This window comes from Rhinolophus sinicus, chromosome 4 (assembly GCF_057876585.1).
Source record: "Rhinolophus sinicus isolate RSI-liver-muscle chromosome 4, RSI-T2T, whole genome shotgun sequence".
NCBI classification, from domain to species: domain Eukaryota; kingdom Metazoa; phylum Chordata; class Mammalia; order Chiroptera; family Rhinolophidae; genus Rhinolophus; species Rhinolophus sinicus.
In genome coordinates, this window is record NC_142504.1 from 68,580,025 (window position 1) to 68,599,683 (window position 19,659).

Consider the following 19,659-nt stretch of genomic DNA (forward strand, 5'->3'; position numbering starts at 1 on the left):
GTTTACAAGAAGCAAAAGCTGCTTTTTTGAAAGGATATAGATTTCATAAAACATCATTTGAAAGTACTCACAATCTTCATCTGTCTGTACTATGAGTTCTTGACTTTCCTTCCGTCCCTCAGGATTCATGAGGATGAGTTTCACACTAACATTGGTATACGGTGAAAGGTTAGTGATCGTATGTTGAGGGTGTGAATTATCTGTGTCCCAGCTTACTTCTTCTCGAACTTGCTCTTGTCCTCCGACTTGGTAGCAGTAGTGGACTGTGAGATTGTAACTATGGCAACGAGTCACATTATATCCAAATGGCTCCCAGCGGATAGTGATTTGACGAGATTTGACTTCTACTACTTCCAGTTTTCTTGGGCCTCGCATGGGATCTATTCAGAAATAAAAGAAAAGAAGGAAGAAGAGAAAAATTTTAAAGCTCTGGTGACACCCAGATGTCACAGATAGTCCTACTTTTCCTCAATATCTGGTGTCCTCTTCTTCCAGAATAATAAAATCCTTTAATCTTATGAGGGTATAAAGCCACCCAGAATAAAGACTAAACAAAATTTCCACCTCTTCTGCACTGAGATGTGGCCATGGGCCTATGTTCTGGTGAATGGCATAAAACTCTGCACCCAAGTCCTAGGTACAGACTTTCAGGTTTAGAAATCTAAATGACATGCAGGGAATATTAGCATTTTGAATGGTTTAAAAGAAAGACTATATACAGAGAAAGCTTAAACTTGTTTATGAAATGATGATGAAAATGTAATAATACTGAGTACATAACATTTATTGGGCACTTGCTATGTGCTATATAGACCTTTCTAAGAAGTTTACCTTTCATGAGTTTTGGGAGAACCTAATCTAAAATGCTCTGCATTGGTATGTTCATAAACACATTCAATACACACATTTTGATTTTTATTTTCCTGAATTGTGGTCATCATATATTAGTGCAAAGAGATCAAAAGATGGTAAGGGAAAGAAAGCATGAAAACTTGAGAAGTAATAAGTACCATTTACTGTGTGTACTTACTATGTGTGAGTTCCTTTATATATATTTACTATTCCTGAGAACAATCCTGTGGATTACGTACTGTTCTTCCCAATATAAAGTTAAAAAAATTGTGGCCAACATCAGTTCAATGACTTGACCAGGGTCAAGGTTTGAAGTGCCAAGTGAACACATGCTGCTTTAACTCTAGTGCAGAGTTTCTACTAAAAATACATAAATTAAGATTAAAAGAAATTAGGATATTAAATGTACCTAAAACTCCACCTAAAACATGACCAAAGAATCCATAATGTACTGAAGACCGTATATATTTAATCTTGGGACAAAAGTGCTGGAAAGAATCCTTCTCCCTTATCCTGATTCCAGAGAAGAGAGGTTCAGGCCATGTCCCCCAGTTTAGCTTTCCAAGACAACCCTATCTACACTGCAAATTTGTCTGGATAATTATTGAAGTTCATTTTTTTCTTCAATTGTGCAATAATTCCTTCTTTTCCCATCATTTAGGACCTAGAGAGAACTTAGAACCAACAACCTCCAACAAATGAAAACATTTAAAGTGAAATAATGTTTTGGTTTTATATACGCTAGACGGGATTGATCAGCTAGATATCTGCTAAAACCATAAAATGAAGTTAATAATGATTGTTCATGCTATGCCATCCTGTAATAACTCCAGAAACCAAGGACAAATAAGATGAAAACTCTCCCAGAGAATCTTGACTGGCATTCCTTATTTATTACAAAATTGTTGTTTTATAGTTAAATTACTAGTGTTAAGAAAAATATAAATTATTTCGAAATAACATTGAAGGTTTTTTTCCCCAGTCTAGAGACTTTTCACACTGTAAAGGAAATGTCTAATTTTATATAATGGTTCATTAGCTGAATGTTTGCAAAAACTTTTAATAAGCTCCAGATCACTTATACATAAACAAATTAACATGCATCTCTTTACTTCTTATTAATCACACGTCTCCACAAGGACTGTTCTAAAGCATTTTCCAAAGGTTTTCATCAATTTTACTTACTATTAAAATGACTAAATGCTTCAAATATTAGTTTAAACAAGCAAGGCAGTTCTAACTTAATTTCAATAGAAAACGACTTTCCACTGCATAAATAAGCCGTATTATTTTAGTATTCCTTAGCCAAGAAAACATACACATGAATTAAACACAAGGATTGAAAAAAAGACAAAAACAAAGGATGTGCTTACTGGTCAAGTTTTCTGAAACGCATGCTCCCTTCCTCTCTGTTATTACCTCTTACAATTCCATCATAGTAAAATTATGTCTCAAACTTCCCATAAATTTCCCAACTAAAGTAGGTAAGCCTAGCACAAAACAACCACTTCTATGACCAAGGTTTCAGAGTCCCTGTGGTCATAAGTGGTAATTAACAGGTTAGAGAAAAGAGGCTTTATGTGCTCGTATGATGTCTAAATTTTAGACTGAAAAACGGTTGTACTCACTGGCTTCATCTTCAAGCTCCCACTTAACCAGAATAAACTATTTCACATAGGGTTTCCAGGTGGGAATTCCTGCCTGTTCTCAGGAATTCTTTTTGTTTTCCATTCCCAAATCCTGAGATATAAACTGTTTTCTGTTCTCATGATGAATCATTTCCACAAAGTGACAGCTGATACTACCAACCACCTGGGTTCAAGGAGCCAATTTTCCCGATTTCCCGACCAACTTTTCTCAGGATTCGGGAACGGAAAAGCGAAAATAATTCCCGAGAACAGGCGAGCATTTCCGCGCGGAAACCCTAGCAATAAACAGGAAAAATGTCTGAGATATACTGGGAGTAGTACGTTTATTTCCCATTGTGGGTATTACCCGGTTCAAGTAGCCAATTTCCCCAATTTCCCGACCAACTTTTCTTGGGATTCGGGAACAGGAAATAGAAAGAATTCTTGAGAATGGGCGGGAATTCCCACCTGGAAACCCTAATCTCACAGAAGCATTTCCAAACAAAATATTTCCACTGTGCCCTTCACGGGCCTTCGCCTATCACACAGATCTGTTGTGTCTCCTAATATGTTGATATCAACATGGCAGGGTCAAATCATATCAACAGGGGGAAGGGATGGATTCCACTTTGATTTGTCCCATTAGTCAAAAGCTGAAGTTGAATCCGTACCACGATGCGGACAGTGTGGTCCACCTTAGAGGGAGAGCTATCATTTTTCTCTTGCCAGGGACCAAAGGCCACAATGAAGTGAGTTGGGAAAAAGGCATCTGATAACATAAGCTGAATGTCCTGTGCTACCAAGTACCTTTGCTAACATGCTCCTTTGACAATCTCTCTGATAGGCTAAGTCTAATGATTAAGGGAATCTGATAGTCTTTCAGCTCATTCTAAGCAAACTGCTCAATTTTATCGCTTTTTTCTTTTCTTCTGCCATTCTGCAAAATTGAGCTCTGATCCAGCAATGGTTTATAATGGTTATGTCTTAAGTTAGTGTTTTATAGTACCTTTATCTTCACTGTTTCTGCCAGAAACATTACTACTAGTGTGCTACTAACTGTGAATGAGGGATTCCACAGGGACGTTTGCTCTAGTGAGTTATACTAAAGATCGCTAAAAACTCTGAAGGGCATCCTTGTAGAAATATATCACACTGTAGGAAAAAAGTGGCAACTTCATAACCAGAAGTGTCTAATTTCAGTAGGCTAATTACAACTCATTGCATTTCTGGTAGTTGAATACACATGGCCAAAAATTCTTGGCATACTATTACTATCATGCTATGTGCACAAAATTAATCTCTTGGAGTTAGACAACAGGGTAATAAATTATATTCACAGGACAACTAATTGTAGGATATTTGCTTCTCTTTCCTTACAATCCTGAAGATGTACTAAGGAAGCGAGTTGATTCCAAGGCCATGTCTCTTCACACTCACATTCTTGGCCCACACTGGGATGGGCACTGTGACAGGCCCCACTGGCATGAATCACGAGGTCAGCCATCTAATCTGGGCCCAATGACTCAGGATAAGAGACTAGAATAGCCTCCCAAATGAGTGCAGTGGCTGTGGCACCGGAAGCTTAGTCAGCGAGTTCTTACCAATTCCCCTGTTGGTCAGCAGCATTTTTCATTCTGTTCTCTTTCTGCCAGTTTGAGCTAGGTTTCAAGCAGAGACATCTGACACTTGCAGTCCTGACCCGAGGGACCAGCAAGTATAGTTGTAGCCTCTAGCACTTTAGCCTCCTATTTAATCAGCGATCCTGGCTCCCTCTACATTCATTCCTGTTTTTCTATGAATCAGGGCAGAAATTGACTGATAGGATCAATTTCCATTGCAGGTTTAATTCACAGCTCATTTCTCTGGAACTCTGCACTTTACCTTCTATTAGTGCTACAGTGCTTTTTCAGAAACTCAATTTCAGAACCTATGAGAGAGATTTGGGTGTAATTTTAGGATCTTGTCATTGATAATCAAAAACACAGACTATAACCAATGTTCCCACTAACAGGTTTTTCTTTTCTCCCTCTTCATGAATTATCCGGAGGCTTATTACAATAAAAGGAATAGCCACCAGAATGGCATGGTGGACCCCCTTTGGCACCTTCAGCTACTATATTTCTGCCTTGCCAGTTACACAAAGTAGGTGACAAAATAATAAAATAAGAAAGTAATTTACTTTACTATTCAGTTCAATCATAGCAAAAACCTGATTAACTAATAATATAATGGTTTCCCAGTCCTTCAATATTCCTAAGCAGCAAAGATCCCAGGCCTGGCACTGTTTTCAAGTGAAATTGCGATAGTTTCTGAATTCGTCAAAGTTTTCCAGGGTTTAAAAAGTGCCCTTTGTCAGTGAAGTTGAAAATTCTGAAACATATCAACCCTTAATTTATGGTACCCTATAGGTATCTCTATATCTGTAATGTAATTGAATAAGTTAAATCTTGTCATAACAATTATATGAATTTGAATAGTCCCTTCGACTAAAATACTTTTCACATATATTACATTAATAGTGTCCACATTGTATCATAATTAGAATCAAGATATGTACTTGAAAACACTCTGGTTTTCCTCAACTATAGCACATAACCCTATATAAAAGAATAGTTTCTTCCTGAACAACAAATTTAATTTCAAACACAGTACTAATTCAACAGATGAAAAAGTCTTATTGAATAAGTGAATGAAAGTGTAGCAATGCCAGCCAAGCCTTACAGAGAGTCAAACATTCTATTCTCTTTCTTGGTTTAGATGGACATTCAATTGTCTTGTGTTTTCCAAGTGCTGGATTGAACTTGGCCTAAATCATAAAGATAAGTAACCCCATGTTGCTGGGAAATGGACTTCCATATATAACCATTGGTTTAATTTTGGTCCCAGTAGAAAGGTAGAATTCCTGTTTATGTTTGTTTTTTTTCTGAATTAAACTCTTTATTTTTAGTTAATACAGGATGATCCTGTATACCCTTTAACTCAGTTTCTCTGAGGAGTAATATCTTGCAAAACTATACGACAGTGTTAGAACCAGGATATTTATATCGATACAGTCAAGACACAGAACATTTCCAACCCTTATGTTATCCTTTTATAGCATAAAGGATATGTTATCCCACTTTCCTCATGCTCCTATCCCTTCCTTAGCCCCTGGTAACCACTAATCTGTTCTCTATTTCTATAGTTTTCTCATTTCAAGAATATTATATAAATGAAATCATATAGCATGATGATCATGTGCTTTTTTCTTCAGCCTATTAATATGGTTGATTACATTTATTTTTAAAATATTGAACCAGCTTTGCATCCCTGCAATAAACTAACTCTATTTCTGTTTATGTTTTAAGGGAAGTGTAAAGGATTGCCTTATATAACAAAACGACTAAGACCTACACTGGCAAAAATGCAGACCTCTCAGACAAGAGGCTAAGGTTGCATATGTATGTACTCTAAACCCTAGGACCACTGATATCATTGAGGGAGCATTCTCTAGTGGTGTTAGGTGACCCTGAAAGAACAGTAAGTACAAAAGCTTTCTTTAGTTTACTTTTTACACTTAAAAAACACAGTAAAAGACTACATCTAAGGCCTTAAGAGTAGTCATCTGAAGGTGCCTGGTTTCAGGATAATTTCACCAAGTCTTTCGGAATAATTTTTTAAAAGAATTTTTTAGCTTAACGTTCTTAAGTAAAGAGTTTGTTAGACGGAGAAAGACAAATACCATATGATCGCACTTATATGTGGAATCTAAAAAACAGAATAAATGAGCAAACTAAACAGAAACAGTCTCATAGACACAGAGGAAAAACTGATGGTTGCTAGATGGGAGGGGGGTGGAGATGAAGGCGAGGAGAGGGGATTAGAAAGCACAAATTGGTAGCCACAATATTGCCACGGGGATATGAAAGACAGTTTGTAGAAACTTGTCTTATTAGGGAGACCACTTCATGGATGGTGTAGATGCCTGACCACTGCGCTGTACACCTGAAGCTGAATAATATTAAATGCCAACTGTAATTATATATATATTTATATATATATTTATATAAATTATATATATATATATATTTATATTTTATATATAAATAATTTTATATATATATATATATATATATATATATATATATATATATTGTCACAAGATGTGGAGTACAGCATAGGGAATAGAGTCAGTGGAACTGTAATAGTTATACAGGATGTCAGAGGGATAGTAGATTGACGGGGTTATCACTTTGTGAGGGGTGTAAATGTCTAACTATTACATTGTTTTGTACACCTGAAACTAATAATAAAAAAAAAGAGTTTGTTGAAAAAAAGAGGCAGTAAAAAATTTAGAATTGACACCTTCCAAAATAAAGAAATGTGGGCATTGATAAGGTACTCAATGTCAATAACATTTGTCATATTGTATTCTGCCTGAATTGATTAATTACACAAAGTAAGGCTGGAAGTACCATGATAGTCCAAAGATGTTATTCTGTTAAACATGAAGTACTCTTTTTTTCTTGGTTTTAATGTAAGGTTTTTGAAATTTTAAGTAATAAAACCTTTAAAACACATTGAAAATTACCAAAAAAATCAATTAACAGTGTACCTACTAATGTCAAATGTTAATATTCTGTGTTTTGCTTCAGACCACTTCTTATTAAAGAAATAAAATATTACTGGTATTTCCATGCTCCTGCATACTCCAAGGTTATCATGTATAATTCCCAGACATGTTTTTATACTTGTATTACATATATCTGGTTGCTTAAAATTTTACATAAATGCTACCATTCTTTGCAACTTGAGGATTCATTCAATACTAGCCAAGCTGAAATATATAGATCTAGTTTATGTCTATAGATCATATAGATTATTTTACTGGTGTATAGAATTCCATGAAATACATGAAACATAGTTTGCTTATACATTCCACGATTGAGGAACAGATAGGTCGAGTCTACTTTTTCTCTATTACAAGCAGTCTACAACGAACATCCTTTATATGTATGTTTTCTTGGCCACAGTTTCCCTTGAGTAAACACAAAAAGTAGGACTGTTGGCTTGTAGAGTTTGCACATCTTTAACTCTTTTAATTAAAGATTATATCAAATTGCTCTCTAAAAGGAAAACAATGTCCAGATGTTCCTTTCCCCCAAACCGATTCTATTTCAAGGCTATAAACTAATACTAGTTCCCAAGGACAGATCTTAAGTTGACATATATATATATATATATATATATATATATATATATATATATATATATATATGGTCAAATACATTTATTTGACAAAAATTTATTATGTACAGAACTATTTCTTTCCTTAGCTATAGCAACTCTGTTTAATAAGTGTTTACGTTAAGAACCTCTGCCAATAAACCACTCATCATACCACATCATTACATGTATTTTATTTTATTACACAAGATGTGATGCCTCCCCAGGGGCACCTTACATCGTGTTCCTTGTCTAAGACAAAGTGTGAGCTCAAATGATAGCTCTGCAATCTAATGTCTAAACTATATCAGCTCTGAAATCTAAAGACTAACTCTTGGGCCAGGGACAGCATAGAAAAGTTAAACCTGATGTTGCCTGATTAATACCAGATACTTGGAGGTGTCAAAAGTATCTACAGCCAGTACTATCTCCTAGATCCCAGCAGACACAAACACAATCTCTGAACAAAATCATCCCTAAATTAGACCCTCGTTTTCAAAGATAAAGACAAACCAAATATAATGCTTATTAGCAGAAACCACCAAAAACACCACAAAACAAACTACCATGAGTGAGAGTCAGTAGAAATAAGAAACAACAGATTTAGATACCAAAAAAAAATCAGATGTGTAATATAAAATATTAGTAACATTTTCAAACTTAAAAATGTAATCACAAAAATGAGCATGCAATCAGGTCTATTAAAAAACACACAAAACTAAACATAACTTTTAGAAATTTTTAAAAAAATTAAATATAACAAAAACTCAATGGATGGATGGGACAAAAAGATTGGATACAGATTAGGAGAGAATGAATGAACTAGAAGATAGATCAGAGAAAATTATTGGAATGAAGCACAGAGAACTAGAAAGAGGAAAGAAACAGAAAAAAGGGAAGAGGGCTGAAGGACAGAATCTGAGGGTCTAACTTATTTCTAATTGGTATTCCAGGAGAACAAAGAGAATAGAGGTGAGGCATTACCTGAAGACATATGTCTGAGAATTTTCCAGAATTGATAAAAGATATCAATTAAATATATATAAAAAAGGGTAACATATACAAAAAAGGGTAAATTAAATTAAGTCCAAACTTAGACATCCTATAGTTAACTATGGACACCAAAACTAAAGAGACAATCTTAAAAGCATCTGTAGAGAAATGATATATTACTTACAAAGCAACAGCAATTGGATTAACAGATTTCTCAACAGCCTCCATGAAAGGCAGAAAATGGGAACACTATATCAAAAGTGCTGAGAGAAAACATGATAACTTAGAATTGTACATCTAGTAAAACTATCTCTCAATAAAAGATGAAATACAGATGGTTTCAAAGAATCAAAACTGAGTGAGTTTACTACCAACTACCTATAATAAAGGAGAAACTACAGGAAGATTTTAAAAAGTTATTTGGAGGAAAGTCTGAGATGCAAGGAGAAATGATAAGCAAATAAAAATCTATACTTATAATTATAAAATAACAATAGTGTCTAATTTGAGAGGTTTGAAAAATAATATAGAATTAAACTACTGACAACTAGAACAATACAAGCCGGGAAAGAGAATAGTATGAAATCCCTATATCATTGGGAAGGGGGAGATTTAAAAGATTAAATATAGACTTTGTTAAGTATGTATGGCAAATTTTCTGCATAACCACTACAAAAGGAGAATGATAATTTTTGTAACAATAAAGAATAAAATAATAATAATTAAAATATACATTCAAAGAAAAAAAGTCTTAACTAATGCTAAATGAAAAAGTCTAATACTAGCAGATTTGGATTTTTGGGGGTAGAAAGAAGTCCAAATATATTATTAATCACAATAAATTTAAATGGAACCTTGTAAATTAAAAAATCCAGAGAATTACACCCAATGTAAAATCAATATCCTGCTATATTCTGCTTATAAAGAATAAATCTAAGTCATATGTACATGAAAAGTTGAAAGTAAAACAATATAAAAAAGATAATTGGCAAATTATTAACTAGAAGAAACAGAGTAGTTGACCTAAGGAACACAGAAAATCATTACATAATGATAACACTTTCAATTCATCAAAAAGATAATAACGATTGTAAATTTTTATGTACTTAACAATATAGCCTTTGACTACATAAAGCAATTGACATCTTAATACAAAACCAAGGAAGAATACGTGTGAGCAACATATTTAATTCATAAATAAACATCAATGAATAAATTCTAAGAAAAATAGTCAAATCCAGCCATATATACTCATATATGAAATGATGATAAGTGCATGACCAAGTTAGATCAATTAGGATGGTTTAACAATTAAAAAAATCTATGAATGCAATTTATCTAACATTATCAAACTAAAGAAGAAAAACATATGATTGTTTCAATAGATGCAGAAAGATAACTAATTATACACAGACAATGTGAATGTCAGTACACATTCAGGATCTACAAATGTTTAGAGTAAATGTTTAGCAAGGTGGTTGAACATGGAATGAATATTAAAATCCTTTGTATTTCTACATGTAGATAACAAACTGAAACACTAATTTAAAAAAGATACCATTTACAACATGACCAAAATATATAAGGTATTTAGGAATAAATCTTACAATGCAGCAATAATAAATAAAAATCCAAAAATAATTATTGAGAGGCATTTAATGAGGATCAAAATAAATGGAGAGCTCTACAATGTTCATGAATAGGAAGATTCAATATTGTAAAGGTATCAACTCTCCCCAAGGTAACCTGTGGAATAAATGCAATGTCAATCAAATCTAACTAGAGTTTTTCAAAACATGATGAGTTGATTCTAAAATAAATAAAGAGCAAAGGTTAGTCCTTCATACTCCTGAAAAAAAATGGAATTGAGAAACTTGTCCTATCAGAAAGCAAGAGTTATTAAAAAGCTATACTAAGTGTTGCTGAAAGAATAGACATAGAGCAGAATAGAAAGATAATACATGACAGAGGTGGCAATTCTGATCCTGACTCCTGGGGAAAGACAAATGGTGCTGGAGAAACTGTATCCATATTTGGGGGGGAAAAAAAAAAAGGAAAGAAAGAAAGTGAATTCCTACTCTGCATCTCACATAAAAATCAATTCCTACTGAATTAAAAGCTTAAACATAAAAAACCAAATTTAAAATTTTTACCAAAACATGTTGGGGGTTATCTTTCTGATTTTAGGGTAAGGAAATATTTCTTAAACAAGAAACAAAAAGCACCAAGTATCAATGAAATGCTTGATAATTTATACTCATTAAAATTAAGAACTTAGGTTTACTAAGTTGTGCTATAAAGAAAGTGAAAAACTAAGACATAAGCTTTTTCTTGGAAGGAAAAGAAAAAATAACCAAATAAAATAAGGACAAAATATATAAACTGGTATATCATAGAAAAGTAAAAAGGCAAGCCACAGGGCAGAAGACATTGGCAACTATTTAACAAAAGAGATATATCTAGAATTCATACAGAATGTCTACAAATCACAAGAATGACTCAAAAGAAAAAAATGAGTGAAAGCTAAGAACAGGAATTTCATGGGAGAAAAAGAATGGACCATAAACATATGAAAATATATTCAAAGTTAATATAAATCCAGGAAATGCAAATTAATTAAGGTTGTAGTGAGGTCCCATTTTAATCCAATCAGATTGCCAACAATTAAGAAGTTTGATCATACTAGCTATTGGCAAGATGTAGGTGAATGCAAAGTGTCATATATACACACCATAATCAGGGTGTGAACTGGTACAGCCACAATGGGAAACAAGTCGGTATATCTGGTGAAGTAATCATTTGAACACCCTACAACCCAGCAGTTATATTCTTAGGTATATATCCTGGAACAGCATTTTTAAACTTCTCTGATGGTAAGAGTAATCTGGAACACTTTTTAAATATCAGGTTTTCTAGGCCTTTTCATCAGAGACTCTGATTTGGTCATCCAGTTATGAAGCCGTAGAATTTGCATCTTTAAGAAGCAGCTTAAGTGATTGTTATTCACCAGAGAAGTTTTGGGAAAGAAACCTCCAATTCCTTTTCATCTTGGTTCAAAATCAATCTCTCTTATGACTGTTTCTTCTTAGTTAAAATAACTCAAAGGTTTTCAAATACCCACATGGTCAAAATCCTAATGTTCATATGTTGATTATATTTCTACATGTTTTATTGTGTTCTGTGACAGTCAAGTTCACTGAATACTGATTCCAGGTCTAATATGAATGCTTTCTCCTGGAAGATGTCTATATTTGCTAATCAACACATTTGGTAAAGGATGCTAACACAGAATAATAAATAGCAAGCATCTGACTTGGTTCCTTTGTTCTCGTAAGTCAATTCAGGAAACTACCTCCTTTTTTCCAGTATTCACCAATTTTCTATGAAAATCCTTTCCAAATTCTGTGTTGTGCCCTGCATCTCAGTTTAACTTTACTGCTTTAAAGAAATCACATTATAAACATGGCTTCCACTAACCACTGATATGGTCCACTTTTGCCTGAGCTCATTTCCAAAGAGTAAAGTTCATGACTATAGATGGAACAGTAGTGCTATACAGCAAAACTTGAATCTTCAATTGTTTCAATGCACTGGGATGAACAAACTGCAATTCATTCTATAGGTGAACTTTACAAGAAAACTGTTGTATGAAATAAAAATGAGTCTGCAGTAAAAGACTTCCTTGGTATTTATCTCAGACTGTCTAAAATAGGAAGAGGCAAAATGATTTCCACAGAGTTGTTAAGAACTGTCAGAAATTGGTTTGGGACGGGTTTCGACCTTTTCTAACCCTCATAAAGCTGTGATACCCATAAAAAGCCTTAGAAGTTTGGTCTGGTATTTTACCCAGAGCAAAAGAGTATCCAAACCATTTACTGTTTGTTACAGAAGTCATGTGATTCTTGTTAGAAAAAAGCAAATCAAATACAATTTTAGTTTTAACTATAGGAACCATTATCTCTAGTTAATACTAAACATATAAATGTAATCTAAAACATTTTTTTTTCCTGTTTAGAGCCTCCTATTTTGGTATTTCCAATCTTTTTATGATTGCATAGTTTTTTTGTTTGAAGTTGTTTATGACTCTGGGCAAATGGTTTCACAAAAGACCACACTCAGTGATGGTAGATTAATCACAATACTATAATTATTCTTCTGTGTTTTCATCAACAACTTGCTTTAAAAAGAGCTTCCCTTAATTTAAAATCGCACATGATTGATAAGTTTGTTTTTAGAAACCCAAGTTTTCCATCCTTTGAATCACCTAGGGAAGGCTGGAGAATGAGAGTGTAAAAACATCATTCCAGGAATCCCACTCAGGACTTTAATATCAGGACAGAAAGAGGTATGGACCAGTTGCTTTTATTTTAAAAACACAAGAAAAAAGAAAACAAAGGTTCTGACTTGAAATTTTTCCTGTTTCCCCAAACAACAAACAACTTAAAAAAAGAAAAAGAAAAGCTTGCTCTTTTTATAAAGAGTAGTTTACCTCTCTGCTGAATTAGCTCCAGATTTTGGTATCACATTAGCACTGGGTTAGCATTAATTTTACCCTAAAAGTAGTTTTTGTGTGGAATTAACTCAATTTTCCTACATTTCTGACTGCAATTCTCATTTTCTAACCTTTTCAAATATCAAGGCTAAGGTAATGTGAGAAAGCTCAATTTTCAGACTTAAAAAATGGTAAGGCAATGTGAATTTTTTGTTGTTGTTTTCTTGGAAGACAGAAAATCAATCATTTATTTACTGAAGATGTACTGATTCATAGGCATTTATTCCAACACTCTTGGAGGCCTGTCACCTGCACCTTACCTCTTCAAGAGTAGTCTAGTACTTTTACTTATGAACGACTACCCCAAACTTCTCTTTCAAATGAACTTTTGTCTCCTGATTTCATAGCACTCAACTAGAAAAGGTTCTAGATATCCTCATCTTCAGTCCATAAACATGAGGAGAGCACGGGGTCACAAGCTCCTCAAGAGCCTCTCACCATTTCATGCACTGACCTCACCCCTCCCACATCCCTAGATTGTAACATTCCGCTAGCTGGGGGATGGTGGAGGATGGTGCTTAGGAATCAGGGTAAAGCGGAGTTTCATAAAGCTCCCCAAGTGATCTGGAGACCACCCTCATCCCACATGGTAAAGAATCCCTGAATTACAAACACATACACACATATAATATTAATTTACCACCTGGAGAAAGTGTGCTGTGTGACCAAGATAATGATACAGCACACTTCTGTTCTTAAGTTGTTTCGTGCTATCGTTTCACGTTTTTTAATTTGCTGTGTTTTCCAGGCATCACTTTCTTGGATAAAGTAAAAGGGGAACTATCACAAATAAGGATTATTATAACAGCTAGTTACTCACACAACTTTTGAAAATAAATCGCATTTCACTGGTATACATTTCTTTCATTTTAAATTCTATTTATTTGCCACAGAAACTTGAAAATAAATTCTGACAGGTATGCATCCTTGGAATATTGCTTAGAAATGGCTTAAAAACTATGGAATATATTAAATAATATTAAGAAGGTAGATCATTCATTTACCATCTAGTGTTCAGTTAAGTTTAAAATTCTCATGATTCTTATACTGGAAAATTAACTCAACGTTTTCATGAGGATCCACATATAATAATTCTACTGGCTTACTGATATACTAAGCAGTAAAAATAGCTGTTTTTCATCATTTCTGAAGTTGAATTCTCAGTGAAGAATAAAATCTTCCAAAATTAAAAATCTTTATTTGATTTAGTGCTCATTTTCCTGCATTTCTAGACACTTCCGAACACCTTGTAGCAAGAACACATGGGGAGTTTGATGTACCTGGATGTGGTGAGGAGGTGGCAATGCTTCGCTCTGACATGGAGGCTCAGGAATCTAGATTTCGAGGAAAGCTGTTCAATTGATCCTATGCTTTGAATGTATAAACTTGACAAAGTCAATTGATGACACTGGGAATACCGACAGGTTCTGGGTCCTAAAACTAGAACTCCTTGTGGGGTAGGGGGAGATGAGCAAATATAATAAATAGTGTCTATGGCAAAAGATAACAGATTCAAGCAAGGAAACCACGTGATGGAGGGCCAACAGACGCACAGACTGGGGGTACTGGGGAAGGGTGGTGATAAATAATCATACTTCCTCCCCAACTGCTCCCTCCACACTAAATTGGGAACCAACTAAGAAAAATAAATATGAGTCTAGATACAAGATGGATACAAGATAAAACATAGCTGCAAAATAGAGACAAGATATGAGATATGTGATGTTCTCAGCTATGCATAAATTTGTTGAGGTTTTGGAAGGCCAATACATAATTGTCTTCCCTTTCAGATTTTCAACTGAGACGGAGAGACCTACTGATTTTAGATAACTGAAGATCACACTGCCAGGTTTATTGCTGATAAATGACTGAAGAAAAAGGCTTACATCTGTGGCCAAATAAACTTGCTATTACATTCATTCTCACTATTCCTCACTTGAGCTCTTTTCTTCAACATTTTTTTTGGAGCTCTAATTCACGTCATAAAATTTTCAGTATTTTCACAGAGTTGCACAACCATCACCACAATCTTAAGTTTAGAGCATTTTCATTACCTGCAAAAGAGACTCCATATCCAATAGCATTTACTCCCCACTGCCCACTAACACCACCACCTCCAGCCCTGGGCAACCATTAATCTACTCCCGTCTCTACTGATTGGCCTATTCTGGATATTTCACACAAATGGAAATATACCATATGTGGTCTTTTGTAACTGGCTTTCTTTTATTTAATATAATGTCCTCAAAGTTTATCCATGTTATAGCATGTATCAGTACTTCAATCCTTTACACTGCCAAATAGTATTTCATGGTATAGATATACTACTTAAAAAAAAAAAAAAAAAAAATCAAACCATTCATCAGTTGATGGGAACTGTGGGTTGTTTCCACTTTTTGGCTATTATGAATAATGCTTCTGTGAAGATTCATGTACAAGTTTTGTGTGGCCATATGTTCTTATATGTTTTAGGTATATTCTTAGGTATAAAGCTAGGAGTGGAATGACTGGGTCATATGGTAACTGTATATCTAACCATCTGAGGGACTGTCAGGCTGTTTCCGTAGTGCCTATACCATTTTACATTCCCAGCAGCAATAAATGAGGGATCCAATTTCTCCACATCCTTGGCAACACTTGACAACTTCTTTGTTTTTTTGTTTTGTTTTGGTTTTTAATCCTTTTGTTACAGCAATGCTGCTGGGTATTAAGTGGCATCTCACTGTGGATTTGTTTTTCATTTTTCTAATAGCTATTGATGGTACGCATCTTTTCTTGTGCTTAGTGGTCAGTTGTATATCTTTTTCAGAGAAAGATCTATTCAAATCCTTTGCCTGTTTTTAACTGGTTTGTTTGTCTTTTTATTAAGTTATGAGTGCTTTTTATATTCTAGATGCCAGTCCTTTATCAGACATATGATTTGCAAAAACTTTCTCCATTCTGTGTGTTGTCTTTTCATTTACTTAATGGTGTCCTTTGAAGCACAATATTTTAAATTGAATTATGTTCAATTTATCTATTTTTTTCTTTTTCCACTTGTACTTTTAGTGTCATATCTAAGAAATCATTGTCTAACCCACAGTCATGAAGATTTACACTTAAGAGTATGTTTTCTTCTAAGAATTTCATAATCTTACATTTAGGTGCATGATCCATTTTGAGGTAATTTTTGTAAATGATGTAATAAATAAGATATACAACTTTATTCTCTTGCATGTGGATATCCAGTTGCCCAGCACCATATGTTGTAAAGATTACTGTTTCTCCATTGAATGATCTTGGCACGCTTGCTGAACATCAACTGACAATAAATAGACGAAGGGTTTATTTCTAAACTCCCAGTGTGATTCCATTCATCTATATGTCTGTCCTTATGCCAGTACCACACTGTCATGATTACTGCACTTGTGTGTTGAATCTATTCTTGAATTAAATTTATACTTCCCCCTTCATTCACTGAGAGATCCAAGCACCCTTCAGCCTCAACTAGGGGAGGTCAAGTTATTTGCGGCTGTAGAAAAGAACATTTGTGTCTTGAGAAAAATGCCAAGAAGTTGATCAAATGTCCTCAGTTCCTTTTTCAAATGTCAGCAATCCAATGAGACACTGCTCTTCACACGGGGAAGGGTAAGAAGTGACAAAGTTTCTCTCCTTAACCAAACTCTAGCCAAGCTTCTCTGAGCCCTTTCTCAACTAGGCCTTAATATTGGCCAATAAAGACTTGAACAAAACATTAACATAGTTTCTAACAACTCGAGTCTGCATCTCTAGGCAACCCTAGATACCCTTAAAGTGCCTGCCTGAGAAAACGCCTGGCTGCCCAAAGAACTGACCATTCCAGCTGACACCTGAAGATAGGACCCCTGTCTTCCATGCTCTGTGGGAGAGCAGGAGCCTAATTTGTGTGAGAACCAGTTAGCAAACCCAGATGGATTTCACCAAGACTGACATACCCTTCCAGCTTTTTATTTTTTTCACTTCCCTGACTCTACTGAGCCCCACCTGCCCCCTTCCCTACTCGCTCATTCTCCCTTTACAATGCCCTGCCACTTCTGTACAAATCAAAGTTGAGTTCAGTTCACACTGCACTCTTTTCCCTAGTGCAATAGTTACTACTTATTAAAATCTGTCCTTACCACTTGAACTAGTGTCTGGCTTCATTCTTCTTTGATAGAGGGCAGGAGAGGGAGGGCTTGGGGAGGAGGTCATCTCCCAGCTATGGAAGCATCAGGGATAGAGGATAAGCATTCCCCCAACACAGATGATGTGAAAAATAACTCAAAAATATTTAACTAAATATCATAACTTAAAAAAATAGAAAACCAACATAGCTATTTCTAATGTAAGCCAGAATAGCAAGCATATATTACAAAGTATATATTACAGGACCAATTATAATAATAGATAGAGAGGAGACATATTCCAGGTGGAGTGAACCATCTCCATGAAGACAAATTGTCAGGTGATCACATAGCATGCCTGTTCAGCTGACTAAAACAATGGTGTCAGGTTAACATTAGGAAATGCTACCAGCCACTAGCAAGGTGCTAGGCATAGAATGCAAACCAGGAACACATTTGGCATGGTATTAAGAAAAAAGCTAAGGTACTGCAATGGACAGGCATCTGGTTGCTTGCCATGGGATACACTGGGGTTTGATCTGCTCAGTTATCACTGGGGTAAAATAAAGTTATAAGGCAGCCGGAAGCAAAGAGACTCAGTGCTGAGCCACATGCCCTCTTCAAATATCCCCTGCCTGATGTCAGTAAAGGTCCTGGAGATGGTACAGGAGCAGGTCTACATATGGGCTCAGGTGGCCCCAGCTATGGTGGGAGGAGATCTGATGAGCTGGTGAAGCAGACAGATAACCAGTCTGTCGGCAGCAGAGGAACAGACTGGAGGGGAGCAAGCCTGGAGGAAAGGGCACAAGGCGGGAGGACCTCACAGGAGGACTGCACAGGCGATGGGAAACAGCCTGTACCAGGAAAATGACAATGTGAGAGACATCTTGGAAATACAAGTCATGTGATGTGGTTAATTAGATGGTCAGAAGTAGGAGTGGAGGGAGGGAAAGGGACAGGAGAGAGACAAAAAAATGACTGAAACGGAAGACAGTCTTGCCAAGACAGAGCACAAAGGGAGAAGGGCTTGGGTTGAGATGTATCAGACTGTTGGCTGCCTGTGCAATATCCACCAAAGGATACCCACATGGCAATTAAAGCAAATTTGAAGCTGAAGGTCAGGGGCAAGATTTGGAGGTTATGTGACTGTTTAAGCCACTGAGTTAGATGGAGGTTTCAAGAAAAAGCATTTTAAAAGAAGAGTGGGATAATGGGAAAGACCACATTAGCTGAACTTCATTTTACTTTGATTTTCTGTTTTTTTCCTTAAGATTTTTCAAGGCATCTGCCCTCCTATATGAAACTGACAGTAATAAGATATTAAGAGTTATAATTTTTAAACCATTCATTCTTTGATACATGACATTTTAAATATAATATTTTACAATAGATTTTCCTTGAATTTTAAAAGAAGATAAGTAAGTTTTTAGTCAAGTGAAGAATTTTCAGCTTTGAACTAGTGCCACTGGTATTTGGATTTTTATATTTGATACATATTAATAGTTATACATTTTAGAGAATGCCTCATTTAAATTCTAATGTATTTTAATAAGGAATGAAAGAAAATATCACCCAGTATATTTTTTTTTCTTAAATTACCCCTAGAGCTTGATTACTCCTCCACAATCAAAATCATGTCTTAAATATGAATGATACAAAACAAGACTTCAGCCTGAATGTCTAACAGAGAGATTTTAGCTGCTTGTTTAAAATGACATACCTAGCTATTCAGTAATCACTTTATAATAACCCCTTTCATTTCCAAATCTACTTAGCCATCAGGCAGCAGTGAGGAAAAAGCTGGCAGCAGTTTTTACAACCACACATTAGTTTTACATTTCATGACAAGCTAATTCTATAGCGTTCTAAAGAGGGACAAGCATGGGTTCTTGTGATTTTCTTTCCTTTGCATGAAGGAAACATGTGTCTAGCTGCTAAATGAAAGTTAAAAGACTACAGACATATATTTTTCATTTCACCCTTATGTCAGTGACAATTTGCCCCAATTGCACCCCAGGTGCTATGTTGCATATTTAAGTCAACAAAAAGTAACTATGCTGACAATTACTCTTCAATCCAAGCCAAAGAGTTGTACTGCAGAGGTTCAGAATCCCAACCACAACTGGACTTACTATGATGGTAGGATCTTCATAAGAGGTCTTGGATTTAAATGCTGTGTAAACATAAAAAAGAACTTCAGCTTACACATGTTATAAGGCAGAAAATATAACCACACTGTATTAGAAATGACGAATAAGCTTGGCCATCTTAATTTGGTCATACAATAATATTCCGATGCAGACTCTCA

At 35.1% G+C, this 19,659-nt stretch overlaps 1 protein-coding gene across 17 annotated transcripts in view; it reads right to left on the reverse strand.

Moving 5' to 3' along the window:
• PTPRM (protein tyrosine phosphatase receptor type M) overlaps positions 1 to 19,659 on the reverse strand; it is an 808,815-nt gene that overhangs the window by 359,918 nt on the left and 429,238 nt on the right. For all 17 annotated transcript variants that reach the window (XM_019755757.3, XM_019755755.3, XM_074340349.2 and 14 more), the window contains one exon: positions 72 to 380. In XM_019755757.3, the coding sequence (XP_019611316.1) occupies positions 72 to 380 (309 nt within the window). The remainder of the gene's footprint in view (positions 1 to 71; positions 381 to 19,659) is intronic.